The sequence below is a fragment of the Telopea speciosissima genome, chromosome 10 (genome assembly GCF_018873765.1).
Source record: "Telopea speciosissima isolate NSW1024214 ecotype Mountain lineage chromosome 10, Tspe_v1, whole genome shotgun sequence".
Lineage (NCBI taxonomy): Eukaryota > Viridiplantae > Streptophyta > Magnoliopsida > Proteales > Proteaceae > Telopea > Telopea speciosissima.
Genome location: NC_057925.1, coordinates 8,990,091 through 9,007,018, shown reverse-complemented (window position 1 = coordinate 9,007,018; position 16,928 = coordinate 8,990,091). Strand labels below are relative to the sequence as shown.

The following is a 16,928-nucleotide window of genomic DNA, read 5'->3' as shown; positions in this document are numbered from 1 at the left end:
CATTACTCATTACATGTAAAGGTAAACAATTGAATTTAAGGTTGAAATTTGACACGCAACCAATCTAGGCCATTAGGTATAGATTTGAGTGTAATCAGTGCAAGTGCAATGAGGGCCCCAACCAGAACCGCTCGTTTAACTTGTCGGTTTGCTTGTCAAAATCGGGACCAAAATAAATAGGTCCATTTGCCCCGATTCTTAAATAGTCTGGCTCATTAATTGGTTCCATGATCCAAGAACTAATTAATTAAGTGTAATAAGTAATTTTTGAGACCCATATATTTGTGCATACTCAATCTGTTATAAAATTAGATTGAAATCCATTGTTGGAAAACTAGCCCGATTTGACTCGCCCTCTCAAAATTTAAGTGTTCAATAACTTATTTCAAATGATATCATAGTAACATCATCATTTTGAGTCACTTCTAGAAATTCACATTAGAGTCAAGTTCATTGCCTATGCCCAACACCTTTCTCCACTACTAATCATTTATACGACCCCTAAATGATGCTTTCCTTCATGATCGATTATTTTTAGATACACAAAAAGAGGAATTTTTCTCCTCTCAGGTTCCCTATCCAGTCAGGTTCGTAGGTTCCTCTCATAGGAGGGCGGAAATGACGACCTCACCCCACCCGGGCAGTGTGTTCGGGCAGGGGGTGAGGTCGTCATTTCTGACCCCCTATGAGAGGAACCTAAGTACCTGACTGGGCAGGGAACCTGAGAGGAGTTAGATTCCACAAAGAATCGCTCCTGTCAATTGGATCATTTAATGGTGGGTGGCCCATCTTAACTATATGATTAATCATTTATGGAAGTAGGATTTTCAACAGTTGAATACAAAACTAATTCTAGAATATACCATTCAATTGTAAGGGAATTTATGTAATATCCCTTCATATGTTCTAATATAATCCTACTTGTATTAAAGCTCAGGCTATGAGGGGCAATCTTGTAATTAGTCAATCTGACCTAAACCCTAGTTTTCTTATAAATACTAGCTGGAGGCAGCAGCCTGGGTATTCCAAACTAGAAACTCAGGGTGTAATGCTTTAAGCAACCTTGTGCTTAAACCCTAAACCCTAACATCAATAGTTCTCCAAAAATTTATATTGACAAGTAGGAGAATGCAACTGAGTTGAAAGTTATCAAATGAATAGATAGTCATGCGGACAACATGTTCATCAAATTTGAGCACCAACAAAACCTTCACGTGGCAGATACTTAGGGTATGTAGGGAACCTTTCCTTGACAAGCCATGGAGGGAAAATTAGCCCTTTCTATAGGATTTGGATCTTTTGCTGTCTGGGGCTGAGCCACCATTGTGCTATGCTCAACTCACAGACCGTCATGTGAATTTTATACCAATCCAATGGATGATAGATGAACTCAATTCAAAATTCAAAATTACCGCTCAAAATTCAAGAAACTAATTAAAAAATCAACTTCAATTAAAAAGGTTCAAACCAATGAAAATACGTGGGTACGAGTTCAAAGGCATTAGTGAATGACGCATTGCTAATCCAGTCTAACTAGAGACAAAGGCATTAGTGAATCAAAATACCACATACTCATTGCAACCAGGTTCAGTGTCAAAGTTTGATATTGATAACAATTTGTCTTGTATTTGGCGCAGCAGCCCTTAACATTGTTTTTTTCTTTTGTTTTTAGTAATTGTATATTGAAATGAATGAGGAACGGGTCAGATTTTTATCCTCTCAAGCACCTCACTTGAGAATCCAACCGTACAAACATGGGTAGTGACGTCTTTTTATCTTCTCAAGTGTTGGGTGCTCAGTTGGATTCTCAAGTGAGGTGCACCGGGCAATGCACCGCACTCGAGATGATAAAAATCCTCTCAAGTGCACTGGGTGATGGTGGTGGTGGTGGTAGTAATTTTGTAGTCGTGAGTGTGTGACTCGTGAGGGATTCTCTCTCTCTCTCTCTCTCTCTCTCTCTCTCTCTCTCTCTTCCTTTGTTCACATTTTCTTTTCTTTTCTATTATTGGAGCTGAGAATTCTCTTTGTTTTTTCATTAATTGATCTCAATGTATTTATACAATAGGAAGGGTATAAAAGCTTAGGAGGATCTCCACATGTGATAATAGAAATAATAAGAAACAAATCTTACGTACAAACAATAACCAAAACCGAACTCTATATACTTCAATATCTATACTAACCAAACAGGCCAGAAAGAAAGTTATTTTCTATTCTTTTCTTTTATTTTCTATTCTATTCTATTCTATCTATTCTATTCTAGATGTTTTTGTCTTTTCTATCCATTTCTATCCAACCAAATACAGCCTTAGTGTGTCCCCATTTTTATTTCTCTCATTCCACAATAGGAGACATACATGTCATTTCATAACCCAAGCTATGCTACCCAGCTTTGCAACGTTTTTTCTCTGGAAAAAAATAATATGTGGGACAATTAGATAGAAGTGACAATCGTATCCATCATAATGGAGTTTGGTTCCTCTACACGTATATGTACTACTACATATCCTATTTTTACCATTTACAAGGGAAAGAGAGGTATTTATGAAAATAAAATTAATATATGATTGACTGAGATGTATTTTTATCGGCATATGCGGGTAAATGATCCATTCTCATCGCACTGATAGGCGGCATGATTGACATCCAAAATGAGACGCATGTGACGTGCAAGGGATCTGGGGCTACATCCCCTGACATTCTCTTCACAGTTAAAATAAAAGAGGTGGATAACGCTCTCTCGTTCTCTACCCTTAATTTCCAGTTCCAACCCTTATAAGCCCTGAAGAGCGAGTGAGGGTTTCGGCCGCTGTGGCACCTGAATTCTGCTTAGCCAGCTTCGAATTTTCTCAGCAAATGACTCCGATCCATTCAGCTTGGTGGTGTACACCCTTTCATCTCTGAGACATCTCTGTAGACACGCCGTTCTCGAGTTGTCTGAGCCCATGTGAGTTGTTAAATTCATCTGAGAATTTGGACTTCCTTAAAGGCTGATTCTACTTTCTAATTCATCTTAAATTTGATCTTCTTGTTGTGCAGATATTAACTGTGGTTGAGCTAATTAGCTCCATTTCACTTCCCTTTTCGATACTAACTGCGTGTCCAGCGCTTCCATCACTTCAGGTTTAATTTCTTTGCTTTACATTCATCTAAATTTAAGTAAGAGTTCCATTTTTTTTTTTTAACATACGCAGTACTCTGTCCTTTATAGTGTTAATGTCTTAATGAGTCAGCTTAAAGTGGTCCCCCTTAGGCTTTAGGGTCAGATTCCTCTATTGCCGAGCTGCTCGTACTGCACAGTGCACCTCAGACACAGCAAGGCGGCGAGTGAGGGTAAGGCGGTCTTTTCTACCACCTTGCTGTGTGTAGGGACAGTTTAGAAATAGAGGATCCAGTTTCTATCCTAATCAAGGTTAATTGATTTTAAAAGGCACAATGACCACCCTATCCTCGGAACACTCTACCGGTGGATCCACTAGGATGTAACGATTTTACGGAATGTGATCGGGATATTCACCAATTAGGATACTCTAAACGGATTCGATTCGATTTTGACCATCCGTTACATCTCCCTCCCAGTGTCAATCCATATCTCTTAGATCGATTCTCTTTTCATCATATTCTAAACCTATTGAATCTTCAAAATCTCATTATTTATTTAATTTTTATTATTAAGTATTCGGATTTTTTCGAATACGGATGCCCTAACGGACAGGATCGATTCGGATTTGGTTATCCATTTACATCCTAGATCCACCCCTTTATTAGAGGCACTAGAATGGAAAATCGGGCCTGGCAGAGAAATGGAGGAGATACTATTCCTTTAAAAGAGGCATTTTCTTCTAAATGCAGGAATCAGGGAATGGAGAGTCATATGAGTCCAAGACTCTACAAGGCAGCGGCAGCAAGAGATGCTCATTATCTATCCTCAAATGAAATCTCTGAGGAGTTAAACGTATCCTCAGATACAGAATCCGAGGAGAGGAAAGAGAGGCTTAGACGCTATCTCCTCTGTTTGACACACGAGAAAAACAATTGCCTGCACAGAGCAGCGAGGTTTGGATATAAAGCATTTGTGGGGACAACCCACTTCTTAGGCCTTGCCCTTCCCTTGTATATCATCAAAACAAGAGAGTAGACAACTCACTTCATATTGCTGCCAGGGCTGGTTACCTTGGCGTCGTCGAACTCCTTACTGATTTCTTCAAGCAGCTCCAGCCTCGTCTTCAAAGTTCTCAAAGTACTGAAAGCTCTAGAAATAGTGGAACTGAAGGAGATGATATAATTTTAGAGAGGTCTCTAAAAGAAGCTGAGGAAGGGGAAAGGCCTTCACGTCCTCCAATATGGAGAACTCAAAACCAACAGATCATCAGAAGAGGAGATATAGTAACTGATCAGATAACATCATCAGAATGTCCTTCAATGCCTATATGGAAAACTCAAAACCATGATGGCAGCATTGCTCTTCATGAAGCGTTACGAAGCAAACACGAGGATGTGGCATTCCACCTACTGGATCTGGACTGTGAATAGGTTGTCCTTGTTGTCAATACCAAAGGTGGGAGCCCGTTGTACCTGGTTGCTGAAGGCGGGTTTGTCCGTATTATAGAAAAAATCCTTACCGCAGGTGGGAGGAACAATGTTGTTGGCCCGATGGGTCAGACTGCTTTACATGCCGCAGTATTCTCTAAAAGCACAGGTATGAGTGTCTAAAACTCTAATGAAGAAAATGCTATTTCTAAATGATCCTCAAGGCCACTGATGGGTGAGACTCCCTTTATCATACCATATCCATTCTCTTTTTATATTTGTCATTGCTTGAGCATCAAGCATGCAATCTCTTGAGGAAGATAATGAGTTGTCAAAAGATTGCATGCTTGATGCTCAAGCAATGGCAAATATAGAAAGAGAATGGATATGCTGGGATATGGTCTGATACCCTTACATGCCGCAGTTTTCTCTTTAATCACTAGAAAATATTTGTGAAACAAAACAGGAGTGGGGTGATACCCATCAACTTTCCTTTCTTTTGCTTTATCAGTCCTTCAAGTGACAAAAAAGGAAACCTTCCCCGCCGCCATATATAAGAATCCAAAAAATAAAATAAGTCACTGGAATTGTGATATATCAATGACCGTATAGGGATTGTAAGGATGCGTAAGTGAATTCTTTGTCACCTTGATAAATCTGAAATTGCTATCTATGTTATTGATTTGATCTCCAAGGGAGAAAATATATGTATATATACTTACAAGATATTGGACTTATAACCGTAGTTGATCTATACAAAGATAAAGAGATTGATAGAATCCTAGTTCAACTCAAAGAACTATGCAAAGAGTTGCCTAGATTAAAAGGAATCCTAGAACGGTTAATACACCCCCTCAAGTTGGAGGTGGAGAAGACCGAACCTTTAATTTTTCATGCAAGAATTGAAAACATATCATTGACAATGTCTTTGTGAAAACATCGACAAGTTGATTAGTGGTGGAGTTAAACTACACTGATAATTGATGATTTGCAACACACTCATGAACGCAGTGAAAATCTATCTCAACATGTTTACGGGCATGAAACACCATTTTGGTGGAGAGATAGGTGGCACCAGTGTTATCACACCACAAGATCGGGGGGACCACAGAGGGAAAAACCCAGTTTCTAAAAGAGGAATTCTAACCATATGATCGAGTTCGGCTAAAGCATTAGTGAGAGACTTATATTCTGCTCCAGTAGAGGACCATGCAATAGTCTTCTGCTTTCTAGAAGACCAAAAAATGTGATTTGGTCCAAGAAAGATAGTATGGCCCCCTGTGGATCGACGATCAGTATTGCTGCCCCGACCAATCTGCATCAGAAAAGGCTTGGAGAGATGCATTGGGTGGGATCATACATGGGCGCACCCCCTAAATTTGATATTGGTGGAGTGGTAGCCATAAGGGTAAACACAGATTTACAGTCAGTCATACCAACCCAATGGAGAAGATCATGAGTATAATGTGACTAGGATAACAAGAGGCCTTTAGATTGTGATACTACTTCAATGGCCAAAAAAAAAATGTAATGGACCCAGGTCCTTGATTGAGAACTCCACGACAAGCTTGGCAAGTAAAGCAATAACCTAGGTAGAGGGATAGGATTCATATGAGAGTACAATTGCATCTAGTGAATGCGTGGGGGAGGGGCAGGGATGGTGACAATGCAAGGGTGGAAGAGAGAAGTTGTAGGCCCATTAGGGAGGGCGATATAGCTGAGGGTATGGCTGGGATTGATGAATTTTATAGATTCTAAAGTGTATGAGTTCATAGCACAGGGGAGTGAGAGATACCTGGGGGGTGGAGCATTGAGATGCTAAGGGAGATGAAATCGGTGTAGTGGGGGAGGGAGAACTAGATGACGTGGACAGTGGATAGTGAGTGGGATGAGAAAATGGTGCAGGTAAGGGCAATAGGAAGGAGGGGGAGGGACCGATGGAGACACCCTAGTGGGAGTTGTTGCCTAGGCAATTGATGAGTAAAATGGTGTAGATGTGGGAGAAGGGACTGAAGGAGGTGAGGAAGCAAATGGAAAAATAGTCTCAATCAAAGCGAATGCAACGAGTGATGTAAGTTCTATTGGTGGAGAGGTCTAAACAACGATAGCCCGTATGAAAGGGGTTATAACCAAGGAAGACACAGGGTGTGGACCTATAGTCTAGCTTGTGTTAATTATAGGGACAGAAACAAGGGTAACAGAGACAACCAAAAAACTTAAGAAAAGTATAATCTGGTGATTTATGATGCACTAATTGAAAAGGTGTGACACAGTTAGAAAATTTAGCAGGCATACGATTAATGAGAAAATCACGGTTTCAAACGCAATTGTCAATAGCACTGGGGGACAGATGCATGAGCAAAGAGGGATAGGCCAGTTTCCACAATGTGGCGATGCCAACACTCAACAAATCCGTGCTACTCATGAGGATGGGGATATGATAAATGATGGGAAATACCGAGTTTTAGTAAAAAATGAGGAAGTGATCGATATTCCCCACCCTAATCCATTTGGATGGACTTTATTTTGCAGGAGAATTTCTGCTCAACCAAAGCTTGAAATTTATGAACGACATCAAACACATCAGATTTTAATGCAATTCGATAAAAGAAAATGAATCTAGTATTATCGTCAACGAAAATTACAAAGTAATAATGACCATTAACAAACTGAGTGGAGAGGGACCCAATACATCACTATGAATTAAATCTAATAATTGAAAAAAAAACTTCTAGAATGTGTTTCTCCCAATTGGAAAGCACTACAAAGAGACCAAAGCTTAAACGACAGACATGGGAGGTTATTGACTCCTACTGTTAGCTGTCTATATTGAAGCGTAGCTGTCTATATTGGAGCGTAAGGCTGTCTTCATTAGATAAGATTAGTGTTGACTCATTGTACATATCCATTGAGCTATTTTAGGAATTAGAATAGGATCCATTCATTAAATTATGGAGATAATTGCTCCACCTTTGTATATTTATCCCATTCATTTTCATTGGAAATATTATCGGAATTTACAGAATCACAATCTTGACTTGAGAAGACCATTATGAGGATGACCTCATTGTTGGTGCCAATGATCAACAGAGAGTCGTTACATTGGCGTTGGGAGAGGAAGTAGACAGGGTGGATAGAGTGTAAAGACTCTACTACTTAGACTAGATAGCAGAATTTTCTTGGTGACTTGATCCTTCATAAAAAAAAAAAATGAAAAGGGGGAAACTCAAAAAACACACCATTATCACATGCAAAACATTGAATGGATAAAAGGTGTTTGGTGATGGAAGGAATATGAAGAATATCACACAAATTAAAAGAATAACTGGAAGAGAGAGAGAGAGAAGGAATAGTAGAATTACCAATACTAGAGATAGGAAGACCCTTACCGTTACAAACGTGGAGTTGATCGTTGCCACTGTAGCCACCGAAGGAGGAAAGAGAATGAAGATCCAGTGTGATATGATGTGTGGCACCCATGTTGGAGTATCATGTGAGGGCGGTGGAGGGGTTTTTATGGGTGCGGGTATGATGGGGGTAGGGAGGAGAGGAGGGTTGGATTAATGGGTGGTGGGCTTGTTGGGGAGGGGAAATTGGGTTAAGGTAGGTGGGGGTATCCATACTGAGTTGGTAACCTGTAGTAACAAGTGGTCGCATTATGATTGGTCTGACTACAAATAGAACACCATAGGCGATTAGCATGCTATTGGAAGCGACCACCATGGCCAGAATGAGCACGCCCACTGTTAAGATAAAGAACACGTTAGGTGTAACTTAGGGGAGTGGCATGTATTGTAAATATCAGTTTACATATGGGTTGTATGTTACCATTATTGTTTCAATATAAATATAAGAAAGTCCTAAGGGTTTCTTCTCAAAAAAAGATCGAGAAGACCATCAAAACTCTGTTTCGTTCTCTGTGTCCTTCTCTGGTTCTCTGTTTTCTTTATGGTATCAGAGCAGTTTACAGAGCTGACTTCTCACTTCTGATCTGCTTAATGGTGAGTTCTAGCTCACTCATGGAGTTCCCCTATCCATCCACTCTCAATGTCGCGAATTTTGTAATGATCAAGCCCACACAGAGCAATTTTTTACTATGGGAAATTCAGATGCTATCGTTAATAGAAAGCCAAGATCTGCTTGGATTCATCCATGGAGAGGTTCCCCAACCAATTCGAGAGATAGAAGATCCGGATAGTGGAGTAGTGCTTGTGAATCCAGACTTCTTGTCATGGATTCGCATTGGTCGTCTGGTTAAGGCGTGGATAACTGGAACCCTCTCTGAGGAGGTTCTCGGTCTTGTAGTTGGAGTCAAGACTGCATCTGATCTTTGGAAAATTCTTGTAGACGCATTCTCGCAAGCCTCTGCTGCTCGCGAATTTGAGCTCATGTCGAAGCTCCATTTCTTGAAGAAGACGGATTCTGTAGATCTGTCGGCATTCTTGATCGAATTTAAAAGTGTTTGTGATCAGTTAAGTTCCATTGGAAAGCCTATTCCTGATCAGTGCAAAGTATTTTTGTTACTCACAAATCTTGGACCAGCCTATGAAAGTTTTGCAACAACGATGCTCAAGCCACCAGTGTCGAGTTACCAAGAACTCATTCCTCCCCTTCATAGCCATGAAATGCGTAACCGTGGCAACAATCTTGAGTCATCTACTTCTCATATGACATTTCTTGGGCAACAGAACCCCAAATCTGAGAAAAATTCCAATCGAGGCAAAGGAAAACGAGGTTATTTCTCGTCTCGTGGTCGAGGATTTATTCAAAACTCCAGGACATCTTCTAATGACAAAGAAAACAAGGCTACTGGATCTGAATCTTCATCTCAGCAGGGCGGCAAAAATTTTGCTTAGTCGTTTCGATCGGTTATCAGATGCCAGATTTGCCACAAGCTCAGTCACGGTGCTCTCAAGTGTTATAGCCATTTTGATAACAGCTATCAAGCTGATGATGTTCCTCAGGCTCTCACAGCTATGCATCTTGGAAATTCTCAAGACTCTGCGTGGTTCCCTGATATAGGAGCTACGGCTCATGTGACACATTCGCCAAGTATGCTTCATTCCTTAGTTCCTTATAGAGGTACAAATTCAGTCATGGTTGGGAATGGAACTCATCTTCCCATCACTCATGTTGGTGAGGGATCTTTACCAGCTGGTAGTACTGTTTTACCTCTCAAGAATGTTCTCCTGGTTCCCTCTATTAAAAAGAACATGTTATCTGTTTCACAGCTTACTCAAGATTATCCTTGTTTCTTTGAATTTAATAAGTCTGGTTTTATGGTTAAGGACCTTCGAACCAAGAGGACTTTGGCATCAGGGAGTAACACTGGAGGGCTCTATACCTTTGATGCACCACTGGATCATGTGGATTGGCATCCCCTTGCACTGTTTTCTTCTCGATTTCAAGCTACCACTGAGGATATCTGGCACCAGAGGCTCGGTCATCCTCAGGGTCGAATTACTAAATTTCTTTGTAATAAGGGTGTAATTTCTGTTACCCATCCTTCTAAACATTTGTGTTCTGGGTGTCAAATTAGCAAGAGTAGAAAGTTGCCCTGTATCAGTTCATTTACTAGATGTACTGCTCCATTAGAGCGCATACACTGTGATTTGTGGGGCAAGGCTCCAGTTGATAGTGTACAACACTTTAAATACTATGTGATATTGATAGATGATTTTTCCAGATTTTCTTGGTTTTATCCCTTGAAGAAAAAATCAGATTTCTACACTGCATTTTTGGATTTTCAGTCCATGGTTGAAAGGCAGTTCAACACTAAAATCAAGGTTTTTCAGTGTGACGGTGGAGGTGAATTTTTAGATGCAAAGTTCTTAGCTCATCTTAGAAATTGTGGTATTGTTATCCATGTTTCTTATCCTGGAACTCCAGAATAGAACAGTGTCACGGAGCGTAAACACCGGCATGTAGTTGAACTAGGCCTGGCGATGATGTACACAGCCTCAATGCCTTACAGATATTGGGTTGAAGCCTTTTCTTCTGTTGTATTCTTAATCAACAGACTTCCTTCTACAGTGTTACAGTTTGATAGCCCAATTCATGTACTGTTGGGTCACCAACCTGATTACTCTATGCTCAGGGTGTTTGGGTCTTTGTGTTATCCATACTTAAGGGATTATGTGCCTCACAAGTTAGCTCCACGCTCTTTACCTTGCGTGTTTTTGGGGTACAGTGACAAGCATAAAGGGTATCAGTGCTTACACCGCTCTATTGGTCCATCTGGTCGTGTGTACATCTCTCGACATGTTGTGTTCGATGAATCATTATTCCCATTTCAGCAAGGTTTTTCTCACCCTTCATCCACACCCTGTGATGTTGGCATCTTTGAACGATGGGCTGCTCCTTCATCTCAGCCTGTTCCATGTACTACTTCACCACGGACAGACTCATGGTTCACTCCTTTAGAGCTTGATTCAACCATGGTTCACCACGAACAGCCTCGTGGTACACTCACAGCACCAGGCCCACCTGTTCCTCATATTACTGAGCCTCAAATAGAGCATCCAGCTGTTGTAATTCAACCTCAAGGGCCACAAACCAATACTGAGGCCATTATTGTTGGGCCCGAATCCAATACTGGACTGCCTGCTGAGGCAACTATTGCTGGGCCCGACAACACTACTGGCGCAATTATTGCTGGGCTAGAGCCCACTACTGAAGCAGTGACTACCCCAGCTAGCCTCTCGGGTCCAGCACCTGGCTCTTCTCACTCTATGATCACTCGTGCTCGGGTTGGTGTTTGCAAACCAAACCCCAAATATGCTCTTACAATCTCAGACATTCCAACCGAGCCATCCTCTGTGAAGGCTGCTCTTTGCCATCCGGGTTGGAAGGCTGCTATGTTGGAGGAGATGGATGCTTTGGCTCGCAACAACACTTGGACCTTGGTGCCTCGTCTACCTAATATGAACATCGTAGGCTGTAAATGGATTTTTAAATCCAAACTCAAGGCTGATGGATCGTTAGAACGGCTTAAAGCCCGTTTGGTAGCGAAGGGGTTTACACAGCAAGAAGGGGTAGATTTTATTGAGACATTCAGCCTGGTTATTAAACCAGGTTCTATTCGGCTTGTTTTGTCTATTGCTACTGTGCTCAATTGGTCGATTCGGCAATTAGATGTTAAAAATGCCTTCTTACATGGCTTTTTGACTACACCGGTCTACATGTCTCAACCACCTGGTTTCGTCGATCACCAGCACCCACGTGCTGTTTGTCGATTAGACCGTGCTTTATATGGGCTTCGTCAGGCCCCTCGCATGTGGTTTGATCGATTTAGCACATTTCTCATTGAGTGCGGTTTTGTTTGTAGTACATACGACTCTTCCATGTTTGTCTATCGGCGTGGTGGCCGCACATTGATCCTTTTACTCTATGTTGATGATATTGTCCTTACGGAGAATGACTCAGACTTTTTAGCATCCTTTATCGACACACTACGGATTCAGTTTGCCATGAAGGATTTGGGTCCTTTGCATTATTTCTTTGGAATTGAGGTGTCGTCTACGCCACAGGGGCTCTTCTTGACACAGGCTAAGTATGCTACTGATATCTTACGCGGTGCTCACATGGTGGACATCAAGTCCACTGCTACTCCCATGACTTCTCGTCCTGACATGCGGTCATCGGATGCCTTCCCAGATGTAACCTTGTATCGAAGTTTAGTAGGGGCATTACAGTATTTGACTATGACCCGCCCAGATCTTTCGTATGCAGTCAACAGTGTTTGTCAATTTATGCATGCTCCCACTATGGCTCATTTTGGGATGGTGAAACGCATTCTTCGATATGTGTGTGGCACACTTGACCGGGGGCTTCGCATTGTGCGTAATAGTACGCTTGACCTATATGCATTTTCGGATTCTGATTGGGCTGGGTGTCCTACAACCCGGCGCTCAACCACAGGTTTTTGCCCATTTCTCGGCTCCAATTGTATATCATGGAGTGCCAAGAAACAACCAACCATAGCACGCTCTAGCACCGAGGCTGAATATCGATCTATGGCTTCTACAACAGCTGAGTTGACTTGGTTAGCGTTTCTACTTCGTGATATTGGTATCCCGCAACCTCGGCTGGCTTTGTTATTTTGTGACAATCTTAGTGCCTTGCACATGACCGTCAATCCGGTTCTACATGCCCGCACGAAACATATTGAGGTTGACTATCATTTTGCCCGTGAGAATGTGGCTCTTGGGACCCTTATCACACACTTTGTCCCTTCCAATAGGCAATTGGCTGATGTGTGCACCAAGCCACTTGCTCGACAAGAGCTGGCTAGTATTTGTTCTAAACTGGGCCTTTAGTCACAGCACAGTTTGAGGGGGGATGTTAAGATAAAGAACACGTCAGGTGTAACTTAGGGGAGTGGCATGTATTGTAAATATCAGTTTACATATGGGTTGTATGTTACCATTATTGTTTCAATATAAATATAAGAAAGTCCTTAAGGGTTTCTTCTCAAAAAAAGAGAAGACCATCAAAACTCTGTTTCGTTCTGTGTGTCCTTCTTCTCTGGTTCTCTGTTTTCTTTACCCACCCCGACCTGATTGAGAAAACGCAGGGGCAAGAGAAGAGGCATGCTGAGCAGAGTTTACAGTAGGAGAATTTGAAGATGCAGACTTGCTAGTAACGGACATGTTGCAAAGAGATGCTTGATTCATAAATTCATTGCTAAGGAGAATACCATGAAGATCAGAGTAGGACAACGGTTCGGTGTAACCAAGCAGAGTAGAACGATCTCTCTAAAATCCTTGCATGGGGCACGCAAAATATGAAGACATAAATCATTCAATTTGAGAGAAGTACCAGTGGCGGTGAGTTCTTCAGCCAATGTCTTAGTACGTTGCATAAAAATAACTGATTCTTCAAGTTTTTGTGAAAGCTCTTAGAGACTAAGTTTGAGAAAAATGATGCGTGTATTGGAAGTAGAACCATACGCAGCAGAAAGACCTAGTACCATAACAATGATATGGTTATGGTAATGGTATGATGTGAGACGATATGGTGATGTTGGTAATAGGTTGTATGACGGTGATAGGTGGTATGGGGGAAGATGATATGCTTGGTATAGGTAGTATGGCGATAATAGGTTTGAAGGTGGATTGGTTGGTGGGATACGATTTATCTCTCAATTTCCCTCTTAAAAATGTGACACTTGTCCATCTTTAATCTGATGGTCCAAAGTAAAGACAATTCAAAACCCAACCCAATCCTACTCATGCTCCTATTTAGTCGGATAACCGGAGTTGTAACTTGTGCCTTTTCGGTTAGGTTCTCCAAGCTTTGGGAGAAATTATAACTTCCTTTTTAGAGGTAGAGTGGTTGATGTGTGAAATTTAGCCACACAAAAAAAAAAAAAAGAGAAATTGGTGTGAATTAACCTTGTTAAGTCTTCTAGTGCTTCTTGTTCTTTCTCAATCTTATTGTAATCTCAAGTTTTGGGCATAAACTTGATAAGTGAAACATTATAATTCTCATTTGATCTTTAATGTATTCTTCCCAGAGTTGCCACATACAGCATATGTATATCACTGACTTTTTTTTTTTCTCTCAGCCATGGTGAAAGTTGAGTTCCATTGCATATATACTAGTCTCCATGCCAATAATCTTATTTATAATTATATGGCTAATGCTGAATGAATTTGTGTTTTGTATGAGATTGCCACAGAGAGCACAAAAGTTCTACACAATTCGATTCCAGAACTCATCAGAAAACGAGATTCATATAGAAAAACAGCTCTATACTATGCAACACAGTCAAATTATATTGAGATAATGAAGTCAACTACTGAAGTTGGATTCTTCTTCTGCATACATATGTGACAATGAAGGACTCTCACCTTTGTTAGTTGCTGCCAGCATGGGTAGTCCTGTATCTGTTCAGGCTATATATACTAGATGACTGCCCAGCTTCAATTGAGTCTTTAGATTTCCATGGCCACAATGCACTTCACCTAGCCGTGAAATATAACACTTTGAAGACGTTCAGAAAATTATTGAAAATGCCAGAAATGATGGCCCTTATAAACGAACCTAACCACGATGGGAACACTCCTCTGCATCTAGCAATCATGGCCCGTAGTACTGAGATGATAAGAGCGTTGTTATCTACAAAACGTGTGGACTTAACAGCCAAGGACAACGTCGGGCAATCAGCTTTGGATTTGTGCGTTTTGGACACTAGACCTTCCCCTTTAATTGTACAGGTACTTTCGAAAAACACTACTTTGGAAATTGTTTTTTGTTAGGTACTTTAGATATACATTTTTTTTTTTCCTTCTTTGTTGAAAGCTTTTAGTGACTCAAACTCGTGACGTAGTAATACGTCAAAAACTCCAAAGCTGATGGAGCGCCTTACATCAAACCCTTTAACTTATCTCATACTAGACTGACCCAATCCTACAAACCCATAATACATGACTAAGTTGATTCTACCCTGTATTATGCAGAGACCACCCACGACAGAGTTGAGAAGAAAAAAGGCAAGTCGGGTCGAGTTCGCCCCCTAATGTGCTTTCCTACTTGGGATCCAAACAGCATTGGCACATCAGCGGAAGACAAGGAGATGATACAAGTGGCCAACACCGGGTCAGTGGTGGCAGCAATCCTTGTTACAGTAACTTTTGCGGCAGCATTAACAATACCAGGCGGTTGTAAGGCTGATGGCCCCAATGCGGGTTCTCCATCACTTATACACAAGCCTGCACTGGTAGTCTTCTTCATATCTGATGCAATTGCCTTGTGTTTATCCAGGGTGGCGCTGGTTCTCCTCCTTACTTCTACAATCGTTGAGAAAGTTTGCACACGAAAAACGATCGCCTATAGTCTAACATTTGTTTTCTCCGCAATCTGCATAGCTTTGATTGCTTTTATTTCTGGTTTTTACGCGGTGATATCTGTAGAGTCTACGTGGGTGGCAATTCTTGTTTGCATCATTGGCTCCAGCTTCCCCTTCCTTCTTGCATTTTTGCAATGTTCCGTCTATGCCGTAACTCCTTCTGCCGTTCCGGTTGCTAAGGAGGCAAATAACAAGACACCCATAATTGGTGAACAAATGGCATGAGAATGACTATTTTAAATTTGACTTACCATTATGTTATTCTCAAGAGTTGTGCAATCATATATATGTCATAAGAGTATAAATTGTTTGTTGAGGACTATTACTGTTGTTCTTAGTTACTGTAACATGTGAGTTGTAGAAGCATTTCAACAATCTGTCGTCTGCAATCACCACACTCGAGAAGGTTAGGAGAAATCGGTGGGGTTGAGTCGTGCCACCAGTCACTCTCTTTAGGACCTTAGCTCCCTCTTAATGGTGTAATTGGGATGGTGGGAACTGGTCTCTCAAAATAAAACAGGCTCTATTGACTCTATATGGTCCATGTGCACTAGTTAGGATACTTTGGGGCTGGGTCGATTTTGGAAACTTAAAAACCAAAACTAGAGATGGAGAAATTCGTTTAAGTGAAGAACTGAGAGAAAGAAGAAGCAAAAAGAGAAAATCCGAAAATTTAACCTTATAGTATCTAAAAAAAAAGATTCCAGTTCCGTGCTTTAGAATACTCCGGTACATATGGTCATGTCTTTAAGTAATGAAATGTTTGTAGCCTCCTTCATACTGACATGTCTGTGTAAAGACATGTTAAAAAGAAACACATTCTTTATCGTTTTAGAAATAAGTTCAAAGCCCAAGACAGTGACAAAAGTAATGTCCACAGATAGCCCAAGCCCATGAAAAAATTAATGTCAATTAAAAAGAAAGACTCAACCCATATGCTCATGCCCAAAAATGCTAACAAACAGAACAGATACAAAAAGGAAGAAAGATGTGAACCAAAAAACAGATGGGAAGAAACACCTATTAAGAAAGAAGAACATAAACAGACTCAAAAGAGAGAGAAGCTTATGAGAAACGTGACTCATGCAATAAAGCCTTTATGAATTTTTTTTGTTTTTTTAAATAGAATAAAGCCTTATGATTCAAGGAGATCGTTAAACGAAAATAGAAAAATAAACAATAAAAAAAATCAACAAAAAAAACAGCAAAAACAGGAATGAGTAAAAGTCATTCTCATTTTGTTTATTACAAGATGCACCGTATTTTGATATGAGTTCGGTTCGTGCAGATATAGAAGAGAAGGGCAAAGACTAACAACACTCCGCACGAACTCTTCATGTCCAAACCTCGCTGCTATGTGCAGGCAATTGCTTTCCTCGTGTGTCAGGCATAGGAGATTGCGTCTAAGCCTCTCCTTTCTCTCTTCGGATACTGTTTCTGATGATAGATAATAAACATCTCCTGCTGCTGCTGCTGCTACGTTGTAGTGGCTTGAACTCATACCACTCTCCATTATAACCACAAGGGCTGAACACTATCTCTATCT

At 40.8% G+C, this 16,928-nt stretch overlaps 1 protein-coding gene and 1 long non-coding RNA gene across 2 annotated transcripts; both read left to right on the top strand.

Moving 5' to 3' along the window:
- The first annotated feature begins 1,469 nt into the window (after positions 1–1,469).
- On the top strand, positions 1,470–14,706 carry LOC122641478. The gene is made up of 3 exons (XR_006329911.1): positions 1,470–1,480; positions 4,377–4,699; positions 14,213–14,706. It is a non-coding gene; the product is annotated as an uncharacterized LOC122641478 (long non-coding RNA).
- Positions 14,707–15,052: 346 nt separating this feature from the next.
- LOC122643178 (ankyrin repeat-containing protein NPR4-like) lies at positions 15,053–15,607 on the top strand. The gene has a single exon (XM_043836827.1). The coding sequence runs from the start codon at positions 15,053–15,055 to the stop codon at positions 15,605–15,607; it is 555 nt and encodes a 184-aa protein (XP_043692762.1).
- The last annotated feature ends 1,321 nt before the right edge of the window (positions 15,608–16,928 follow it).